The sequence below is a fragment of the Lathamus discolor genome, chromosome Z (assembly GCF_037157495.1).
Source record: "Lathamus discolor isolate bLatDis1 chromosome Z, bLatDis1.hap1, whole genome shotgun sequence".
Classification (NCBI taxonomy): Eukaryota; Metazoa; Chordata; class Aves; order Psittaciformes; family Psittacidae; genus Lathamus; species Lathamus discolor.
Window position 1 is genome coordinate 51,128,904 of NC_088909.1, and position 21,367 is coordinate 51,150,270.

General features: G+C 44.2%; 2 protein-coding genes across 6 annotated transcripts; one reads left to right on the forward strand and one right to left on the reverse strand.

Moving 5' to 3' along the window:
• Positions 1-1,964: 1,964 nt before the first annotated feature.
• DNAJA1 (DnaJ heat shock protein family (Hsp40) member A1) lies at positions 1,965-10,121 on the reverse strand. The gene is made up of 8 exons (XM_065664044.1): positions 9,841-10,121; positions 9,522-9,699; positions 8,264-8,368; positions 7,940-8,167; positions 6,417-6,531; positions 4,606-4,721; positions 3,949-4,049; positions 1,965-3,274 (listed from the first exon to the last, which is right to left on the reverse strand). The coding sequence occupies exons 1-8, from the start codon at positions 9,970-9,972 to the stop codon at positions 3,056-3,058; spliced, it is 1,194 nt and encodes a 397-aa protein (XP_065520116.1). The 5' UTR covers positions 9,973-10,121; the 3' UTR covers positions 1,965-3,055.
• Positions 10,122-10,213: 92 nt separating this feature from the next.
• APTX (aprataxin) lies at positions 10,214-20,431 on the forward strand. 5 transcript variants are annotated; one of them, XM_065664043.1, is made up of 8 exons: positions 10,214-10,247; positions 11,343-11,474; positions 12,895-12,941; positions 13,663-13,992; positions 15,449-15,508; positions 19,195-19,421; positions 19,685-19,788; positions 20,069-20,431. In XM_065664043.1, the coding sequence occupies exons 2-8, from the start codon at positions 11,345-11,347 to the stop codon at positions 20,221-20,223; spliced, it is 1,053 nt and encodes a 350-aa protein (XP_065520115.1). In that variant the 5' UTR covers positions 10,214-10,247; positions 11,343-11,344; the 3' UTR covers positions 20,224-20,431. The 5 variants fall into 5 exon arrangements, with proteins under 5 accessions (XP_065520115.1, XP_065520114.1, XP_065520112.1 ...); XM_065664042.1 differs by lacking the exon at positions 10,214-10,247 and adding an exon at positions 10,268-10,370; XM_065664038.1 differs by lacking the exon at positions 10,214-10,247 and adding an exon at positions 10,517-10,758.
• Positions 20,432-21,367: the final 936 nt, after the last annotated feature.

Genomic DNA, 21,367 nt, shown 5'->3' on the forward strand with positions numbered 1-21,367 from the left:
CTGCCAAGGGTACATCTTCCCTGCTCCAGACATTCCCCTGGGATAGTCTCAGGGACTCCTGACAGCCAGTGTTGCTAGGAGATGGAGGCAATGAAAGCATTCAGTACCTCAGCCTTTTCCATGACCCAGGTAACCAGGTGACCTATCTCATTTGGCAACAGGCCCACATTTTTGCTAGCATTTCCCACCTGTGTACTTGTAGGAGGCCTTGTTGTCTTTGACATCCTTCACCAGATTCAGCTCCAGCTGAGCTTTAGCTTTTATAACTTTAACCCTGGATGCTCAGCTAGGTAGAAGAGGACAGTTAGAGCCCTGCAGTCTTACAGGCAGAAGCAGAAATGAGAGCAGGCTCTTAAATGAGCATGCAGTGGGCATTCCCGGTTTCACAGCAAACCTGTGGAACAGCAGAGCGGCTGGATTTCTGGGGAACAAACAAGTCCTGCGTGCTTGGTGCACAGTGGAAAGAATCACTGTAATAGACTATAAGCTTGTTGAAATGAATTTGGTGTTGATACAGAAACACTGGAATGCAATTGTGAACACCAACTAAGGTTATGATAAGTTGGATTACTACACTGGTAGTTAGGAAAGCAGCTATTTTGTGTTACTGTGTCCTTAATTTCTGTGGCTGTTCATTCTCAAAATGACATCAGAAAAAATTGTGTTGTTTCATTGTTTTGGTGGCACATAACACATTTAACTGCTTATTGTAGCTGTATGGTACCCAGAGGATCACTGCAGAACAAATACAGGTAAAAGGCCATATATTGCACTCAAAATCTTGCTCGAAGGACTAAGGGCTGGGTCCTCCTTGCTTGCTTTTGCCTTCAGCTGCTCATGCCTTTTGCTGCAAGCTTACTGTACTGCTGCCAGTGCGTTTCTCTGGGACCTTGCTTTTACGTCAGTCACTAGGCTCAAGTCAAAGCAGGGTGCTAGGCTGGTGGTGCTCCTGCTGCCCCTCCTGCACCAGCAGCATCATCTTTCCATAGGATGCTCTACAAGGCTTCTGGAAGCTTGTGGTCAGCCACCCTTCTGGAAGCTGGACCTGAGCCCTCCAGTAGACTGGCTGTGGCATCAAGCATGAAGCAGAATGGTTTTCAGAGTAAGTCAAGAGCAGAAACATTACTTGAGCAGTGCTGATTCAAATATGGGTGTCATGAAAGGAAAACTTCCCCAAGTGTCCCCATGAAAAAAAGGCTATGGAATGGTTTTATATATATAATACAGTCATCTGAAGCAAGATAATGTCCTCTTGTCATCCCCAAGGTAGCTGGTTTGTCCCAGCTGCTTGCTCATGGGTTCAGAAGGGTACTTACTGAACTGGAACACAAGTAGTGTATTTATTTTAGTGTTGTTTAGCCTCAAGTCAGCCCTAGCCAGAGGTAGGATTTACTTCCTCTTTACTGGTAAGAGCAAACCCTCCCGCTAGTCACGTTTGTACAGCTCACTGTTGTGCTCATTCAGGTACGATCTGGAAAGACACTCTGCCTACAGGATTTTATCCTGCTGAAACAAAAACCCTCCAGCAGTCAAAACATAAAGGGCCCGGCTATTCTGTAGGGACCTGAAAGGGAACTACATGTGAGGTTCAAAACCCACAGTACCAGATGTCTTTAAAAAATGAAGCCCATAACACAATAGTTAGAGATGTTTCCTAAGTTTCCAGACAGTTTCCAGATGCTCAAGTTATGAGACACACATACTGTCATGTAGGAGCTATTTCCAGGAAGAAAGAGTTCTGTTTGTGACACTTTGGCTTCAGAGCAGTGCGAAAAGCGTAAGCTCTGTCCCAAGCCAGATGGTAGAACAAGACCAAACCAATAAGCTAGAGGTTAAATCTGGACCTGTCCTCTCAGCATATTTTCTGAAGGAAGTTTTTTGCTAGGACATTTCTGTGAATAACTGCCTGAAATTAAGTGGGTGGTGTCTTTAAACCAACATCTGGTCTAAGAAAAGAGGCAATGAGCGATTTTGTAATTATATTGGAAATGCTTCATCTACAGTATTTAGAACATACAGAAACTTCAAAAGTCAGCTTAAAATAATGCACACAATACATTAATTCCAGAACATCCTAAATGCATCAGTTGGTTGTATTCACCGTTTTTCTCCCCTGCAAGACCATGTATACCCTCCCACCAGGGCTGATACTGCTTTCCAGGACACACCGAGGGAGGAGTGCCCTCGGTGTTGGCCAGTGGTTGGGTTTAAACCACGACACCAACTTTGGTAGGCAAGGTAAAAAAGTCAAGCTTCACATGCCAGCAGGCTAATACAAAGTGTGTGTGCTGATAAAGGCTGGGGGGTTTTGCTCATGCATGGTAGCAAAGGAAGCTCCTTCAGCAGCTCCGTACCACTGGCTCTATATGCAGTACAGTGCAGGACAACAGCCAAACAGTAGTTGGTGATGAACCAAAAGCGAGCTTCACATCTAGCTCCAAGGTCAGGACGAAAGCTGGCGGAGGAAGAGGCTACTTGACCTTAGCTGCAGTAGCATCAGGGAGCTTGTGGATCACACTATTTTAATGGGCCTGTGAAGACTGACCACATCCTTGTCAGCTTCATGTATTATGTGGCTGCACTAAAGCCAATCCCCATTTAACAAACATCAGTACAAGCCCAAAACACTAACATATTATCCTAAAGGGTACAAAATTTTACTATACCTTACTATGAATTATAAGTACTTGTGCATACTTTAACAGAGTATAAGACCTAGAATTCCTAAAAACATCACAGAGTCTTAGATTAAGCCTCAGCAGCTGCACACATACAGGAATTACAAAGGCTTGGAATAAAAGACAAGCAAGTAAGGGAGTTTCCTTGACCAAGAGGCAGGGGTGAAGTGCAGTCAACTTCATCTGAGCTTGCACCCTGGAGCTTTATACAAATTTCCAAGTCAGTTTAATAGCTTAGTTTATTTCTTTATGTTTTTAGAAACAGCTATGGCTGGATAGACCAACAGATAACAGTAAGTGAGGGTGAACTGCTTGTAGTCCTTCACTCATCCACTAATACATACAAAACAAGCATCACAAGTTATTCACTGGCCCATTTACGATGTCTGACACTGAACACCACCTCTAGGGTGATGCTCATCATCTTCATAGACTTCCCCATTATAGTGGTGTTCTCTTTTCTGAGACGGATCAAAGTCCACTAAATCCACTTGCTCCATTTCCTCAGTTTCTTCTATTTCCTGCCTTGTAGGAAGCAGTTTTTCAAGTAGAGACAGCTTATCTGAGGAGAGGAAGCCACTCTCTGGGAAGTTCACCTGAAATCATCAAGAGCTGGTGTTACTAAAGTCTGTCTGAATTGGCTTTTCAACATCCCACCACAGGTCAAATATATGCCCAAGGGTATCTTTATCACCACAGATGACTTAAACCAAGTGCTTAAATAAAAATAACATCTAAGTCACTAGGCTTTTTTTTTTAGTGCCTGCAAGAAGTTAGCTTCTAACATGGCAACTTGACCAAGACTTATCCAACATTTCTTCTGCCTCAGGCTGCCCTCTGGAATCACCCTAGAAGTAAAGTACAGGATATACTGGCATTAGGTTGTGTCTCCTCTAAATGGCACAGCTCTCAGTATTAGCTTCTCTCCAGAGAGGAAACTGCCATTTTCCACCCTACTCCTCTGCTCCAGCACAGGGGATATTACTAATTCATCCTTCCTAGAGCATGCAAGAAACTAAGGAACACACCAAGCAAATGAAAACTCACAAAGTTACTGAAGAAATTACCCTGGTACTTAATGTACTTTCAACACAGTGTTCTGAACTGCGTGTTTAATGGATTACAAGTTCTCACTGTTGTCAGAAACAAATACTAAGCAAGGACATCTAGTAATTGCTCTCTCTTCCTGATTGAGGTAATGCTTAAAGGCTAAATTTCAGAAGGACATTGAGTGCTGAACTGTGCCATGGAAATAAGTTGATCCACTTACCCTGAATTCTATGATCAGACGTCCTTTTTCATAGGGTCTGCGATAAATTGGCATTCCTTCATTCAACACACACTTAATAGCCCCATGCTTGACAACCTGGCCTACAAAAGGACAAAAAAGAAAGGATCTATGCAGACAACAGAAGCAGCTTTAGTTTCAACTCCCTTTAATATTTGTGCAACCTTCTACACTCTGGTTAGACAGCTACAGCAACATTTAGTAGTCTAACAGGGACTTACTGCCTGGTAACTTAAGAGTAGGAAAGCAGGTTGACATCTACATTACGTTTCTGTAGCCTTGTTATGCTTCCTAAAGGAAACACACTTACAAATTTATTGAGTGCTCCATCATTTCCAAGACTGAAAAACTGGTTTTCAGAGACCCAAAGCCTTCAATTTTCATGAAGTATCCTCAGGGTATGAGTATGTCCATGAGGCAAGGTCTGTTACTGTATCACGCAAAGAGAAAGCTACTGCTGACTGCTATCAAAAAATCCTTTTATTTGCTTGAAGTTTTGCACTACTAAGACTAAGAAAAAAAGGTTGACACCAGCACACATCCCTTGTACATCAAGATGGGATGTTTCTATTTCTTTGTATTTTCAGCTTGCATTCACTGAATGCTTGGACTTCTAACAGAAAGCTATCCAACACTTACCAGGATGGGAGGTAATAATAATAGTTCTATTATCCAGCGTTGTGATAGGCTTTTGAAAGCCACATAGTGCTTCAACCAGTTGAATATCCATAGACATGAAAAGGTCTTCATCTCGTCTAAGGCAGAACCAATAAAGAGCAGTCACAGAGAGGCAGTAACAGGATCATGCCTGTTACTGTAACAGTACCAGGATCACATTGAAATTCAATTTTTAACTTGGTAAGGACAACAAAACTGTAGTTTTAATAGAAGCCCAGGCAATTAAATAAAGTATGGTTAAGACTGACGCAACACCTCAAGCCAGCAATTACAGGAATGATATCCACACTGAGAGCCATTAGTGATCAAGTCCAGCTATCCAAAGTGTGGAAGTGTTTATTGAACAGAAGTAACTAGAACATGGCTCAATTACATCCAGTTTTACTTCACTCTTTCTTCCCAGCTATAGAAAAGAGTTCTCTCAACCCCCAAAACACTGCAAATGGGACAATTAAACTCTTCCTTTATGCAGATTGTGCATTGGCTAGATTCTGTTACACTTGCTTTCTGAAGATCTGGTACTGGGGTTGAAAAGTTTATTTTAGACTCTGACAGGAGAGGGGTAACATTCCACTTGTCCCAGAGCACAACTTCTGCATAACCCCACAAGACCAGTAATATCAAGGGTTATCTAAGGACACTAGAACTGAAGGTAGTGAGCAGAAAGACAGACAAAAATAAGCCAACAGACTTGTGACTTCAAGTCCCAGCTAACCATGCAAACAGTCTGGCCCAGACTATCCCTCTGGCATAGCTGATTCAGTATCTGGTTTCAGTGAAAGAAAAATCAGCTGAGTAAGTTTATTCAAACTGAAGAGAACTGATCCTTAACCTGTGAGCACAGTGCTCTCTGGCACAGAGTTCTGGCACAAACTTCCAGAGCTCAGCTACATACCTGACAGTCAGGCAAACCAGCAGCCTGCCTGTTTCCTAAGAACCTTTTTAACTCGCCATTCATATTTACAAGTAACAATGCCACTGTGGTTGGTGTTGAGACAAATGCTTTCTCTATAGCCACTGATTCCCTGTTACTGCTCTGAACTGCAGTGAGATATCAAGAGCAACACGTTTCTGCAGGACAACCAGTGTTGCTTTTAATCAGACCAAAAGGTACTGGACAGACTTACTGCACAAACAGTAGCTTGAAAGTAGGAGGGTTGCAACATCAAGCAGTACTGTCCAGTAACATGAAACAATGGAGACACAAGTCACTGCCGCTTGAGTCATTTTTGCTTTTGCAAGAAGGAACAGACAGGACTCATTACTGATACATTCAGTGTATTTGACATATAACGAGTGAACATACTGGAAGTTTTCTGTGCCTTGAAGCCAAGTGGGCAATAAGCAGCTGCCTACACTAAGTGGTAATTTTCTGAGCTAAGTGATGGAACACTATTCTAGAGAGCAAGAAAATAATCACAAATATTCACACCTATAAAAAAAGAATCAATATTCTAAGAGTTCTTAGAAGTTCAAGTTTAACAAATTCTTTGTAACTGGTTTTGTTTGCCTTCCATCCCCTTCTACTGCCAAAGCTCACATAAGAATACCTTGTGCTAGTACAACACAAATGGCTGTGACTAGTTATTTATACCAGGATGCCTTTCCTGCACACCTTGGGTGTTCCTCTGAACACCCCAACAAACTCACAGGTGAATTCCAGCCACATGCTCCTATCACCTGATATTTACAGTAGATAAAAGGTGAGTGGTAATCAAGGTATGTGGACAAGCATCTCGAGAGCTAACGCAAAGGGCTTTCAGAGTTTTTACCTTGTAAAGACAGAATGGTCTTTTTGATCCAAGACAATAATAATGTCTCCTGGCTCCAGTCCTGGCTCTTGGTCCCCTTCACCATGGAATGTTATTTTCTGACCATCCTTCATTCCTATTGCAGGAAACAAACAAGGATTTTTCATATTTTTAAGCAAAAACCAGCAACAAAATAAGACTTTCAAAAGCACACACTGGTACCAGGACTTCTCTAGATCTTTAAATTAGAATACCAGGACCCCCCCCTTAAAGTATTCATGACTTCTTTTTAAATCCCATTACATGTCCAGCAGTACAGTGGTGCCAACCTGAATTATATCTCAAGATCATTAAGCTTAACTGTAGTGCAAAATGGCTACCTGCCAAGATAAAGTCCTTAAAACATTACCAAAAGCATTCACTAAATGCACAAGCACTGAATAGAAAACAGAAGCACTGCAAAGTACATTTCGAGAGCAAGTGGCCAATCAACTTCTTCAGTTTTATAAATATATGCAGCAGAGCTACTTATGAAACATGATCTCAGTGCCTGCCAAGTGCAAGCAGTACTCTCCCTAGGACTGTCATCTAAGAAACCCTTTCACCCACACAAGTTTCACTACCATAAGCTCTAGCTGCTTCATGTTACCTCACAATCTGTTTTTCCATGAGAAAGGGGAAAAAAACCCCTCTTTTCAGTGATTTCCCTGTTTAAAATGCCACTAACATATCCTTACTAGCCCTCATATCTAATTTACTGTAGCATTTCCTCACTATATCCAGGCATTGTGTAAGGTGTGCTTCCACATTTAACAGTTGCAGGTCATGACCACGCACAAGTCTGCAGAAGCCAAGTGCCTGTTAGCTTGCTCTGTCTTACAAGCTGCACTACTCCAGAGACTTCTCCCACCCGTTTTTTGAGCAGCCTCCTCAACAGAGATGCATTGTCACTGACACTGTTGCATTCTCCCACCACTGTGAGGGCTTGTGTACTGAGCTGCATTTTCCCAGGCAAAGAGTGCCTGTGCTGTGCAGGACTGTCAGGGTTGCGTAGCGAACAGTCCTAAGCATGAGAAGCTTAGCACTGTCTCTGCACCCTATTTCTGTAGCAGACCTGGTTCCCCTTCACACTGAAGCACAGCAGAAGAGATCGGAGTCTGCAGGCTTTCCATACAGGGAGTGAAAATTCATTAGGCAAACAGAGCCAACAAATTATGAGTTTCATTTTTATCTGTCCAGCTACCTGATCAAGACTCACATTTGTGAGGCTGCTCCAAAGTCATGCACTGCTTACAATACTGCAGGTTTCAGAATTCATTATCAGTTACGTGCACAGGCATTAGATGCAAACACAGAAGTAATCAACATTCCCTAAAAACAAGTCTCATGATTTTTAAAGGCAGCAACAGGCAATTTAACTGTATATATATTCAGCAGCGTTACCACCAAATAAACACCGTGTACTTGCTAAAGCTTCTGCTTCATGGCTGCAAAGTCAGCCAGTACCTCCACGTTCAATACTTCACCTCAGTAAGACACCTCACCTCTGTCAATGTGAACTTCCAGTATCTTCTTCTCTCTGACAATTTTCCTTCCAGTGCAGCTCTTACACCGGTCCTTGGGGCTGATGCGCTCCCCGTGCCCCTGACACTCCATACACACTGACTGGATTTGCTGCACCATTCCTGGCCCGATCTGGTGAATTCTGATCTGCATGCCAGTTCCCCTGCAATTAGGACAGCATTCTACGGCACCCTTCTTACCACCACGACCTGAGAGTGAAAATCGAAGGCAGATGGTTATGTACTGCTAGAAAAAAAACCCAAAATCTTTAGATGCAGCTTGTGTTTAGTTTCATTTTCCGTTACCTTCACATTTGTCACAGATAACATTCTTCTGCAGCGCAAGTTTCCTCGTTGCACCATTATACATATCTTCTAAGCTTACTGACAACTGATGGACCACGTTTTTGCCTGTAGGAGAAAATGGATACTGAAGTTTGAAAGCTCAGTCTCCAAGTAACAGAAACTTCCCATGTCACTATGCTCGAGGCATGATAAACTCAGTCTGTGAGCTTTAACATCCTGTTCCAATATAGCTTTGTCTTTTTTGCTGGTATTAGTCAGTAGGGCCTTCCTACCAGATGCTGGATTAGGTTACAATTCTAATGGCTTTGTCAGCAATGTTTCTTTGTTAGAATGTCAGAAATTCTTTAGAGACTCAAAGCCAGTAACAGACACAAAATACGCAGAACTTCAGACATTTCAGTTTTATAATGCAGGACTCCAGTTTTAACAAAGTAACTGAACACATCTCCTACAAGGAAGTGGGAGACACTTTACAGCGCCAGCAAAGTACTTTCCTCCTCTCCCCAGGGGACTTTATGGAAACTGAATTGATTAATTACATTTGTACACTCGGGAATTAATTAGAACTTTAGCTACTGCAGGCTTAATTTTGTGAAGGATACCAAGTTCCAGCTTACTAGGAACACTGTAATAGTCTGACACAAACTCTTTTTTCTTCCCTTTTTTACTAGGTCTACAATAAGAAGTTACAGGGTCAGCACTACCCTTAACAGATTTCACTAACACTGGTGTGATTAATCTGGACTTTAATTTCTGAGCAACATTTTACTACAGCTTCAACTCAGTGCCACTGAACAGCACAGGAAAGCAGGAAAGCTTCGCAGACTGAATTTATATTCTTTAGACGCAGTTACACACAATGAAAGACCAAATTCACATTTAGACGTTGACGGTAGCTAAGTTACAAAACCGTTTTAGGGTATGTCACTGTTCCGTTCCCTGTTCAGCCTGCCAGCAGCTAGGCTTGGGCTCTGCTAGAGGCTTTCCAAACACGGAAACCGGTTAGCTATTAACATGAGACAACGCACAAGAGATCAAACTACCACCATATGAACCAAATACACTCCCCTGCCCTCTTCGCGTGGTAAGATAAGAATCAGGAAGAACGTTTTCTGCCATTTTGAGACAACCCCGTAATTTCACTTTAACGCTATTTAAAGCCGTACATCTACAGCTTTCTTCTCCAAGGCCCCGAGCCTGCGCACCGCAGGGACCACGCCGCAAAAGCCCGGGAAAGCGCCGGAACGTGTCACATTACCTCGTCTCTCTCTCTGCATCCTCCCACCGCCGCCAAAGAACATATCGAATATATCCATAGGCGACCCGAAGCCACCGCCAGAGCCACCCTCTTTGATGGCCTGCTCGCCTCCTTTGTCATACAGATCCCTCTTCTTCGGGTCCGACAGCACTTCATAAGCCTGCGAAATCTGCTTAAACTGCGGGAGACATACACCGCGCCTCAGACCCCGCGCCACGGCCGGGCACCCCCCCGCACCTCCCCACCCCCCTGCCGAGCACGGCAGCACCCGCGGGGCGGCCGGCCCCACAGCCCCGTCCCGCCGCGCCGCGCCGCCGACCTTCTCGCCCTCATTGGGGTTCTTATCGGGGTGGTACTTCAGCGCCAGCTTTCGGTAGGCCTTCTTCAGCTCCTCGGCCGAGGCGTTGGGCTTCACGCCCAGCACATCGTAGTAGGTGGTCTCCTTCACCATGGCGGAGGGCGACCCGTGGGATGCGGGCGGTCCCGCACTCCGCCGCCGCTGCTCCGACAACGCCGATCCCGACTTTTCTGGAAAGTTCCGCGCCGGGCCCGTATCCGGGCGCTTTTGAGCCGGCACAGCCCCGCCCCGGAAGGGCCACCCCGCCAGCCCACGCTCGGGGAGCAGCGCGCAGCCAATAGCAGCGGGAGGCGGAGGGCGGCCGGCCAATCACCACCGTCCAACGGCCGCCGCGCTCAACCGCCGCCGCCAACTCCCGGCGTGCCCCGGTGGGTGAGCGCCCCTTGGCGCATGCTCCGGGGGGACGGTGGTGGCGGCGGCTCGGCCGGCGCCGGTCGGTGTGCGGGCCGCCTCCGGGCGCTGTCCCCGCGCCGCCCGCTCCCTGCGGGCCGGTACGCAGCGGTGCCCCGAGCCGCCCGCTCCCCGCCGCGTGTGTGTGTGTGGGGGGGTGGTGCGCGTGCTGCCGCTGTGGTACCGCCGCGCCTGCGCTCTGGTGACGCCGCAGCAGCCGATTGGCTGGGTTGGGCGCGGCGCTGAGGCGTCGCGAGCAGGCGGGGCGGGGCCCAGCGTTGCCATGGGCGCGGGGCCTGGTTGCCGGTGCCGTCCGCCGCGGGCCGGTACCCCCCGGTAGCCGTCGTTGTGCTGCGGCCGGAGGCAGCGGTCCGGCGGAGCGGCGGTGGTTGCCGCGTAGGAGGCCTCCGCGGAGGGCGGCGGTCCCGGGCAGCAGGCCGAGCGCTCGGTGCTGCTCGGTGGGCATAACCACGTGCCAGCCATTGCTGAGTGTGTTGCAGTGGGGACGGAGGGTCGCTTTACACCGGGAGTTGGGAGGAGGAGCCCTTAATGCCAAGCACCAGGCAGGGATCGTTGCAGGGTCACGTCGGTATAAACTTGAGGCCCGGACTCACTGCATGGTCCATCTGCAGGCTGTTCCTAGATGAAGCTATTCCCCTCTGTCACCCTCTCTGTCTTCTGCCTCTTTCTCTGTTTTGGTGCATAAATGAATCTTGGATCAATCCTGATGCAGTGGGATGCAAATATCTGTTTTGGGGGGTTTTTCTTATGGGTAGGCTTGTCTGTCAGATGGAGCTGTTGATCCGGTTGATTTTTCGCGTATATGATCTGTAAGAATGTATAGTGATATGGAAGGAAGGAAGTAGGATTGCCCTTTCTACAGCAACTTGCCCTTAGATTACACTAGTGTTAATGCCACACTTGGCCTTGACTTTCAGAAGCCTGAACCCAGTTAGCAGAAGTGACTCAGCGAATGGACGGGCTGGCAGTAGAATCCCTGGACCCCATTCCACAGGATGGTGACCCACTGGGAAGTGCGTGTTAGTAACACAGTCTATGTTTTGCTCTCACAGTGATGCGTGTGTGCTGGCTGGTGGGGAAGGAGAAATGCAGTCAGCGAGTGAAACTGCCACACATGGAAGCGGTGGTTATTGGGCGCAGCCCAGAGACTGGGATAACAGATAAGAAGTGTTCACGTCAGCAAGGTAAGGTTTAGCTCAAATCCCACTTCCTACATGCAGCAGCAACCACCTCACTTGTGAAAAGTGTGCAATGTTTATCATAGAATCATAGAATGGTTTGGGTTGGAAAAGACTTCAAGATCATCTAATTCCAACTTCCTGCCATTGGCCATGAGTATCACTCTTCTGTTTGGCTAAATTACAGTAAAGATAATGAACCACTGCTTCTGCATAAGCCGTAAGCTTGCTTTGAGGGGGTCTAAATGGGAAATCACAGTTTTTCCCTGGAACTGAAGCAGGCTTTCCTTGGGCTTGCTTTTGCAGTCACTGGCTTATGGTCTCCTTTCTCCGCATGATCCATAGTGTTGCCTGATTCTTGAAGTTATCAGGCTTTTTCCATAAGCACTTGTGGACCTCTCTGGGTCCTAAAAAAGCAGAGGAGACACCTGATATCAGGAAGTTCACCTTTGTGAGCTAGTCATTGAACCCGAACATGGGTCCGAAGACCCACAGTCATGTTCCACAGCCTGCACTCTTGCTTTGTGAGTAGCACTTCATCTCTTTAGTCTTCCACCAATTGGTTTTTAGTATGACTTATTTTATAGATGGAGTGGGAGAGTATATAAAAACGCCTGTGATCTATAAAATACTTGTCACGGTTTAGCCCCAGCCAGCAACTATGTAGCACTGCTCTCCCCAGGGATGGGGGAGAGAACTGGAAAAAAGGTAAAACCTGTGTGTTGAGATAAGAAGAGTTTAATAATTCAAATAAGTACAATATAATGGTAACAACAACAATAATAATAGAAAGGTAGAGGAATAAACCAAACAAACAGAAAGAAAACCCCAACAGCGGTGCACAATGCTCACCACCTGCTGACTGATACCCAGGCTGTAGCTAAGCAACTATCTGGGCCTTCCTGGTAACTCTCCCAACTTTATATACTGGGCACAATGTAATGTGGTATGGAATACCCCTCTGGCTAGCCAAAAGACAGCAGTGTACCAGCTATTAGGAAGAAAATTAACTCTGTCCCTGACAAAACCCCAACAATACTTCACATCTTCACTGCCTTATCTTTTTTCCCTCTGAACACAGTCCTGTTCCATGCTCTGTTAATTATAATTACACAAAGTCAAAAAGGGCTGGTGAGAATAGCAGGAATGTGTAAAGGACTTCCACAGATTTTGTCTGTATTCTAAATAGTTGTGCTGATCATGGTGTGGAATACTCAGGCGTGACTCACTGTATGGGTTGGTTCCATTTTACCTGTGGTCCTGGAAACAGACGACCACAAAGTATTCTTTTTTGTACATTCACAGAGATCAGCTTCAGAAAGTAGCAGGTCTTACAATACAGGAATGCTTTCTGCAAGAGTGGTTCAGCAAAGTTCTGGCCTTTCTGTTTACACAGCATTGTGACAACTTTGTTCTTTCTTTCCAGTTCAGTTAAAAGCAGACTGTAACAAGGGGTATGTCACAGTTAAACAGGTACGTTAACAGGATGTACAATATTTTTGATATGTACATAAACTCCACATATGCTGCAAGTGATGATTCTGTTCACTGGGTCTGAACGACCTGTAGCTGTTTTATGACCAAGGATTGCACAATGACTGGTCCTTGGAAGTGATATGTTTGGGGTTTTTTTTTCTTTTGAACTGGAAAGACTGCACTATTCCTTCCAGATATGCTCCAGTCTCAGACAGCATCAGGGAACCTTACTGTGAATCCTCAAGCCATTCTTCCAGGCACTATCTCTGGGAGATGGGACTGGGCAGTTGTGGAAGGTTTGGGGTTTTTTTGATGGGTGAGCCAAATATGTGATAATGATCAGGCAAAATCCATCTATCAGCCAGTCACTGTAGGTTGCCCCTGCCACTTTGCATTATCAGTTATGCCTGGGAGGGAGGAAATTGTATTGCTTTTCAATTACCAGCTCAACATCAGGTAAATTCTCAGTCTTTAAAACACTGGTTTTGGGGGAAAAATATTTTAAAGTTGCATAAAGCTGGAAATGGATGCAATAAAAGAGGCAAGTAAAAATTTGACCACCTTGCTGTCCTCATTTTCTCCTAGAACAGAATAAACAACAGTTTGTTTCGTGAAAGTGTGAGGTGCAAAATGAAAATCAATGGACAGTGGAGCAGTAGTTGGCAATTTGAGTTGCAGTATCTTTTGTTATTTATTTTCCTTTTTGTCCCTACCAAAGATGGGAGTCAACCCAACTAGTGTTGATCTCGTGGATATTGGCAAGGACGAAGAGGTGAAAATGAAGCCAGGCCAAGTTCTGCATATTGTGAATAAACTGTACCCCTACACAGTACAATTCGCTGAAGAATCAGGGAAGACTGCTACTGAAGCAAAAGAGAAAATACAAACCAAAAAGGTGTCATGTGAGGACTCCTGTGAGAATGATGATGTAGAGTTTGTGCCCAGAAAAACAATGAAGATGGAGATGGGAGATACACAAGGCAGTTCTGCAAATCCCAAACTAAGCAATGCTGGTGTATCTCCACATGAAGGAACTTCGAGCAAAAAGGCAAGTGTTAATACTTGTGCTGTTTCTCCTGGGGTTGTCTCTTCCATCATGGTTTTTCATCTTTCACTTTTGTGGGTACTCTTGATGGGGATTGTCTCAGGTCAACACAGATCCTCAGAGTGTGAAACATGAAACCCAGCCCTGAGAAAGTTTCCTGGGACCCCTTCTAACCTGTGCTGAAGGGGATGCATGTGTATGGAGGTGCTTGCTTGGAGTCAGGAAGCATTTAATCTCTGGTTCCTGCTGCAGTTTCTGCTAGAAGGACAATTCACATGTGCTCAGTTTATCTGGAGTCACACAAGGATGTGGTGCTGGCTGTTATGATGCATTCAGTGTTACAGATAGAGCAGTGGTTATCTAAAAGCTTACACACAGAGAATGGGACAACTTGACACTCTTATGTTTTCTTTTAATTATTTTTTTTTTTTTTTAATTCTTACGTGTTTTTTTTCCTCTTGCTTGGGTCATTCTTTAGAGTAGAACCATGTTTACATTAGTGAATGCTACCAGCCATAATCTTGGGAATTTTTAGCCCGGCTGATGCGGACAAAATAAGAGACTGCTTAGTGCATCTGGACCTATAACAGTGCAGTTGCTGGAGGAGGAGGCATGGAAATGAAACCCCTCAAGACAAAATGTCAGTCCCAGGTTGTGGTGGGTTGACCACTCATTTAATTTGTGAATTCAGGGTAGTTAGATTAGTGCCAGACAAGATGATTCACCCTGTTTCTTTGTCAGTACTACAATGTTTGAACACCTCTCTCTGTAAGAATATGATGAAGATCATAATTGATAATGCCTGTAAAGTGATCTGAACAAGTAAAACATTATCTGTTTGGAAAGAAGTGTACTCAAGGCACTTTCTGTTAGGCATTCAGTAACCAAATTAAGAGATACCTGGTAGTGTTGACTTGATTTTCTTGTGCCTTTCTTGTTTTCTGTACAAGCCACTCCTCACACAATATGAAAAAATAGATACATGTAAGAGCAGGGCCACACACCACAACCATTTCTTTGTTCTGTGCAGAGCAGCATGTGATAAGACATGGAGATTTCTTCTACTTCCTTTGGCGCTTGCACTTGTTGTGATCCATGAGGCAGAGGGTCTTTTAGTAAAATAATCTGTCATCAGTAGCAATGGAGGACTGTGCCATAGCATGTGCACGCAAGTTATTAAATTCCAGTTGAACTAGAGCCCCGTGTTTTAAACTTCCAACATATGAAAGACTTAACCTTAAATCTTAACAGTATCTCCTTAAAAGGTTTCAAAAAGTAGCTCTATGGGGGCAGTTGGAGCAGGCATGTTGGCATTTGTAGAAAGGAAGTCATTCAGCTGTCGTTCCGGTGTTCTTTTGCTGTTGTATACTAATGAAAGTACTCCACTGAATGCTCTAAAACATTCAATTGGGTTCTTGATTATCTTATACAATAATTTCTTTTTCTTTGTGTGCTTCAGGAACACTCAGGACACTGGAGTCAGGGTCTAAAGAGCTCCATGCAAGATCCAAAAATGCAGGTGAAAGCTGTACACTTGTATTATACAAGAGTTCCTGTCTAACAAAATTAAATGAGCTTTCATTGTTCCTTCTGTAGTTTACTTTTATGACCTGATTAACCAGTGGAGTACTGCATAAGGGCTGATTGTACTTGCATCTCTCTCTGTCCTAGCATTAATTTAAGAGTCTTTACTACACTGATATTGCAGAATGTCATTATCCTAATTACCTTTGAGCTTTCTACACTGTTAAATTTAGCCCACAGTTCAGAAAGGTTCTTGGGAGAGCAGGTGAGCCGTGCTGTTGCTTTGTTTCCTCAGGGGGACCATCTAAAATGGAGGTGTAGTCTGAAGCTGAGCAAGCAGTAGAGGTTCCTGTTTCCCAGCAGTAGGCACTATTTTTACCAAGCATGGGGCAGTTTCCTGGTTTCCAGCAAACTCAACTGCAGCACCTCCATACTAGCTGGAAGGATGTGACCTCTGGCTCCTCATTCCACTCCATTTCTTCGTGCTAACAGGAATTTCCTGGGTGTTTCCTTTAACCTCATGCAGATGCTCCAGATGCACCTCACTCCCCCTGCTCCCCTGTGGCTGCATAATGGTTTTCCTTGAGCTCTTTGTTGCCTGGTTTTGGGGACTTCAGACTCAAGAGGCAGAAATCTGACAAATGTCTTTTGTGACCGCAGTGTATGCACACTTTCTTGTTAGTCTATTCTGAAAGAGCCCTCAGAGGATCTTCCCTGTCCATGTGTAGAACCTACTTCCCTTTTGTTTTTAAGATAATGGCAAATATGTAGGCAGCTCCTTCTCAAAAACAAGCTGTTTGGCCCCAGCGTAGGGAGAATGCTCTCCATTAGTATTGCACTGTCTGGTGGAGTAAGGCTTTAAGCTTGTGTCCGTTTAGCCCGGGTTTTGGTTCACTGAGTGCTGCATGGTCATCTTAACATTAGAGATGTGTTACTTTTGTCCCTTTGTACTTATCAGCAAGAGTATGTGTTCAGGAGGACAGATATCACAGACACCTATGATACTTGAACAATTTTAGTTGGAAACGACCTTTGGAGGTGACTCAGTCTCACCACTTGCACTTGGTGTGATTGCCTCAGGCTTTCTCTGTTTAAGTTGAACTGATCTCCAGGGGCGAAGATCTGGCAGCCTCACTGGGCCCCTTAAGGTCATGATCACCTCCAGCTGAAAATAATGTCCTTGATACTGATCAGAAGGTCTCTATTTTTATTTATTATATATATATATATATTATTTTTTTAAATTCAAGTGTGAAGTATTAAACTGCGTTGATTTGTAGTTCCATTCTTCTGGAAATGCCAGGAGTTTCAAATGGGTATTTCTATGGGGAATGATAATGCTATTGAAATACTTGCTTACTTTCTAAACATGAAGCTTAATTTTCATCTCTTAAGCAAATTTCATATAGCACTTACCAAGATGGTGTTTTAAAACTGTTCTTTGCGTGTCAGAACACAAAAAACTGCTGTGATTTAGTGTTAGCTTTATTAGAAGTGCGTCTGAACTAAATACACAAACCAAAGAATTCCTATCTTTTTTTTTAATCAAATATTAAATAAATGGTAATATTTCTTTCTTCTGAAGGATCATGATCCCATTCCCACTGGGATATGAAGACACTAATGTGTGTATGTAAAAAGTTGAATATGAGGAAGAACTTCTACATGTTGAGGGTGTAGAGCACTGGAACAGGCTGCCCAGGGAGGTTGTGGAGGCTCCCTCTCTGGACATAGCTAAAACCTGCCTGGGCGCGTTCCTGTGTGACGGTGAGCCTGCCTTAGCAGGGGGGTTGATTAGATGATCTCCAGAGGTCCCCTCTAATCCCAGTCATACTGTGACAGTATCAACCTGTTTTGCTGCTGAAAGAATCAGTCCTGTGGTTTGTGTGCTGATAAAATTTTAGTCTTCCTGTAGAGCAAGACTGATCAGATCTTTATATAAACATATGACAATTATTAGCAAAGATGACAAAGACATCATCCATCTCTCACCAGTAGACACGGTACTAAGGTATCAGAGGTGCAGCCCGCAGCTTCTGCTGGAGAAATAGACAGGTTTTTATGGCCAGGGTCAGGTTGTCTCTGTACCCTGCTAGCCACATGCTTTGCTACTGTTTCTCTTCAGCATCAAATTGTTGCAGAAGGCAAACCAAAATGAAAACAGGAGAAGGGCATGATGGGCAAGGAAACTGTTCTCCTTTTTGTGAGTGATCTTACAAAGTATCACATCGGGTGGCATGAACTGAAATAGGTGAGACTTGGATGTTCCTGTGTTTGTAATGCTGGGGGAGGTTTGCAGCACTAAGTGCACTGTTGGTAGCACCTCTGAGACTTGTGTTTCTGTCCAGAAAACAGAAATCCACTAGTGCAGCACATTCCTGCATGCTCCACATTGAGTACAGTGCTGTGAGTTTTGTTTCAGTGACTGCAAAACTTGAATGTTACCTGATGGAAGTAAGAGTTTCCTAGATGTCGTTGGTATCGGAGTCCACGTGGTTTTCAAAAGAGTTCATATCCACCTGGAGCAACGGTTAACTTATTGCTCTGTAAGAATAGAAAGCTTTTTCCTTAAAGTGTATAAAGAGGGATGTTGGAACATCTCATTGTAGCTGCTTCATACATGGTATGGAAAAGGGTTGTTTTGATCTTAAAAGAGTTGTTTAGTACAACCTTCCTCCCCTTGGGAACAGTGACCAAGTTCCTGATACCCTTGTACTGAATTAAGGTGAAATGACATCAACCTACCTATTGAACACAAAATACAAGGCATGTAGTTAGATATAATAACAATGATTACATCAGGTGGATCAGCAAGTCCTGTGCCATGTGTTTTTACTTAGGAGTAGTTAGTATTCAATGGAAAAGAGAGGATAAGAGAGAGAGAAAGAAAGGGAGAGGAAGAGAGAAAAGTATCACCACCCATGAATTCAGCCATGCCTTGTTGGTCCTCTTCACCCAGGGTATCATTGGTGGTGGGAGCTCTCCCTCTGACCTGAGCCCTGAACTTTTATGTTCATATTCTCTTGCGGTGTTACCCATAATTTTCATACGAAGCATAGAGAAGTGTTACTGTGGTAATGATGGGCACAGTTTAGTGAGTACTGAGGATCCTGCAGCTGGTCATTGTCCCTTCTATCATGGTGTCTGCTTTTTGACTCCATCCTCTGAGTCAGCTCATCCTTAAATGATCCTTTCACATTCCTGTGGAGGCTTATCAGCTTCTAACAAAGGAGTCAGAACAATCCTATCTACACAGTATATAATAATAGCCAACATTATTATTGTTTGCTTTGTTTATGTTCAAGGCCTCCCATAGTCACATGCAAATGGTGCCTGAGACAAGCTCAGTTTCCTGTCTGTTACTCACACTATGGAATGTAAGTGGTGTTTGAGACAAGCTCAGTGTCCAGGTTCTCACAAGGGTGCATATCCTGCACTAACTTAGTTATAGCAAAAGTCCCCCTTGAAGTGAATGCTCTGCTGTTTGATATTTCTTTCCATGTAGTAATTTTCCCAGGCATTTTTACTGACAGCCCCAGTTGCACTAGCAAAACACCTGTCTGTGCTTAGGCACTCTGCAACCACAGTGGGATGGGTAAGATCTCAAAATCCAGCCAATTTAGTGCTTATCTGATACTTTAACTTTCAATCAGAAAGTAATCTAGTTGTTTGTTTTGCAAGGTTTACAAAGATGAAAAGACTGTAGTCATCAAGGATAAATATCCCAAAGCACGTTACCACTGGCTTATCTTACCATGGGACCCCATTTCAAGCCTCAAGGCAGTGACCAGGGACCATCTTGAACTCCTGGAACATATGCATGCAGTTGGGCAAAAAATGATCGAAGAGTGCCCTGCCCGAGAGAGTCTGGAGTTCAGACTGGGCTACCATGCTATCCCCAGCATGAGGTAAGGTCCAGATGAGTCATCAGGTGGAGACCCCTATATAGATCTGGGGCTAAATCTGTAACGTGAAACGCTTGGAATGACACAGTGCTTCCAGAATAGAGGTGGTTTCTTCTGTGGCAGGGCTGTGGGTCAGGCATGGCAAGACTGACCTATACGTTCGGTGGTCTGACTGCTGAGTCATATTTACAACTGGTACTACTGCAAAAGAACTTTGAGCATTAACGTTATTTTTGTCTCATATCTACCTAATGTATTTGTTTCAGTCAGCTACATTTGCATGTAATCAGCCAGGATTTTGATTCTCCAGCCCTGAAAACAAAAAAGCACTGGAACTCTTTTACTACAGATTACTTCTTAAATTCTCAAGGTAATAATCAGAAACTGTATTTTATAACATGTAATCCTGCTTCTGGGTTCTGGCTTTGGGCTTTTTTCCCCCCAAACAAATGTGTAAGCCACAAATTCTGTTGTAATAATTGAAATATTTTATATAATTTCAGGTATTGGGGAATAGCACTAAGTAAAAGTCAGCTGAATTTTGTGCCTGGTTTAAGCTGGAATGCCATGATGACATGCCATGCATACAAAGCAGTGTCAGGGGTTCTGCATGGTCCCAATACTGCTGGTCTCTTTTTTTTTTTGTTCAGATGTGATAGAGATGGTAAGAAGCAAGGGAAAAGTGATGGTGAAAGGTGATGTCTCTGAGCTTCTCAAATTGCCCCTCAGATGCCATCGTTGCAAGCAACATCTCTCCACTGTCCCACAGTTAAAGGAACATCTCAAAAAACATTCGCCAAAATGACTTTGCAGATAAATCATCTTGCAGTCTGTCTTCAGATTTCCGGCTAGAACAAAGGCTTCAGAATGTTGGTGAACTTGTGTACTTTTTGTTAAGTGGAATGACAAATGTCATGTGTGAAAAAGCAACCTGGAAACAGCAGCACACTAACTGTGTAATTGTTCAGGCAAAAACAAAGCCTAATATAAAATAAAGTGACTTCTGAATTGAAGGTGTGTTTGCAGCTTTGTTGTGGTACAGTCACACTAATCTGTATGTGAACTGGAGTCTGGAAGAAGATTTTGTTTGGATTATTTTAATTCAGAAGCTGATCTTGGCTTCTACTGAGAAAGCAATAAAACAGTTTCTCTTGATGTTGAAGTTTTTCTTAAGTGATAATGTTGCAGAAGCTGGTAAGGCGGACAGCAAACTGTCACAGAGTATATTGAGAGTGGATGGGAAGGAGCATCAGCTACTGTGAACTCACTCTGCTGAAACTCCAGTGCTGCTGAACTTCCCCTTCGCCATGGAGCAGCCACTGCCTCTCACCAGGTGCCAGGGTAGTCACTGCTCAAGCTTTAAGAGGGGCAGCTTTTCATGTACAAGGATTTAACAGAAATACATGAATAACACACAATGACCACCTTTGCTGCTCCCCAGAGTAATAAACTATAGTTTGCAGTTGGCTGCATATGTTGAGGTTGACACAGAAATTGTGTGGTTTAATGACGTCCTGTTTTTCCGCATCTAGATTTTGGTGAGCCTCTGTCATTTGATTGTTGTAAAGATGTGAACTCCCAGATAGGCAGCAGAGCAGTAGTGATTAAAATCTGTTTCTGGGTCCAGAACTGGTTTGTGGTGTTCAGTTTCATTCTAAACCCAGCTTTGACTTGTCAAGTAAGGTGCCTCCTGGGTGAAATGGCTCTCAGTAAAAGAGCAGATGGAGCTTTTGTTGTACAAGGAGAATGCTGTTCCTAACAGCGTACTGTGTGGAGAGGGTGTCTTCATGTGTCTCCCATGCAGCAGCATGTCATTACATACCCTGGTGGGGCAACAGTGACCTGTTGCTGCTGGAAAAGAACAAAGATGTTCCTGTAGTGGTGTGGGCAACAGTAGGGGTTGGGTGTGGCCTAATTTCAAACACTAGTCACTCTAGTTTCTGCTGACA

Bases quoted from the DNA above. Each gene is read 5' to 3' on its own strand.
- DNAJA1 (XM_065664044.1), bottom strand. From the start codon at position 9,972: ATGGTGAAGGAGACCACCTACTACGATGTGCTGGGCGTGAAGCCCAAC. The intron at 8,168-8,263 runs GTAACGGAAAAT...TTTCACTCTCAG, and splicing joins TATCTGTGACAAATGTGAAG to GTCGTGGTGGTAAGAAGGGT. The intron at 3,275-3,948 runs GTAAGTGGATCA...TGATGATTTCAG, and splicing joins GTCTGATCATAGAATTCAGG to GTGAACTTCCCAGAGAGTGG.
- APTX (XM_065664038.1), top strand. The intron at 11,475-12,894 runs GTAAGGTTTAGC...CTTTCTTTCCAG, and splicing joins GAAGTGTTCACGTCAGCAAG to TTCAGTTAAAAGCAGACTGT. The intron at 19,789-20,068 runs GTAATAATCAGA...TTTTTTGTTCAG, and splicing joins TTACTTCTTAAATTCTCAAG to ATGTGATAGAGATGGTAAGA.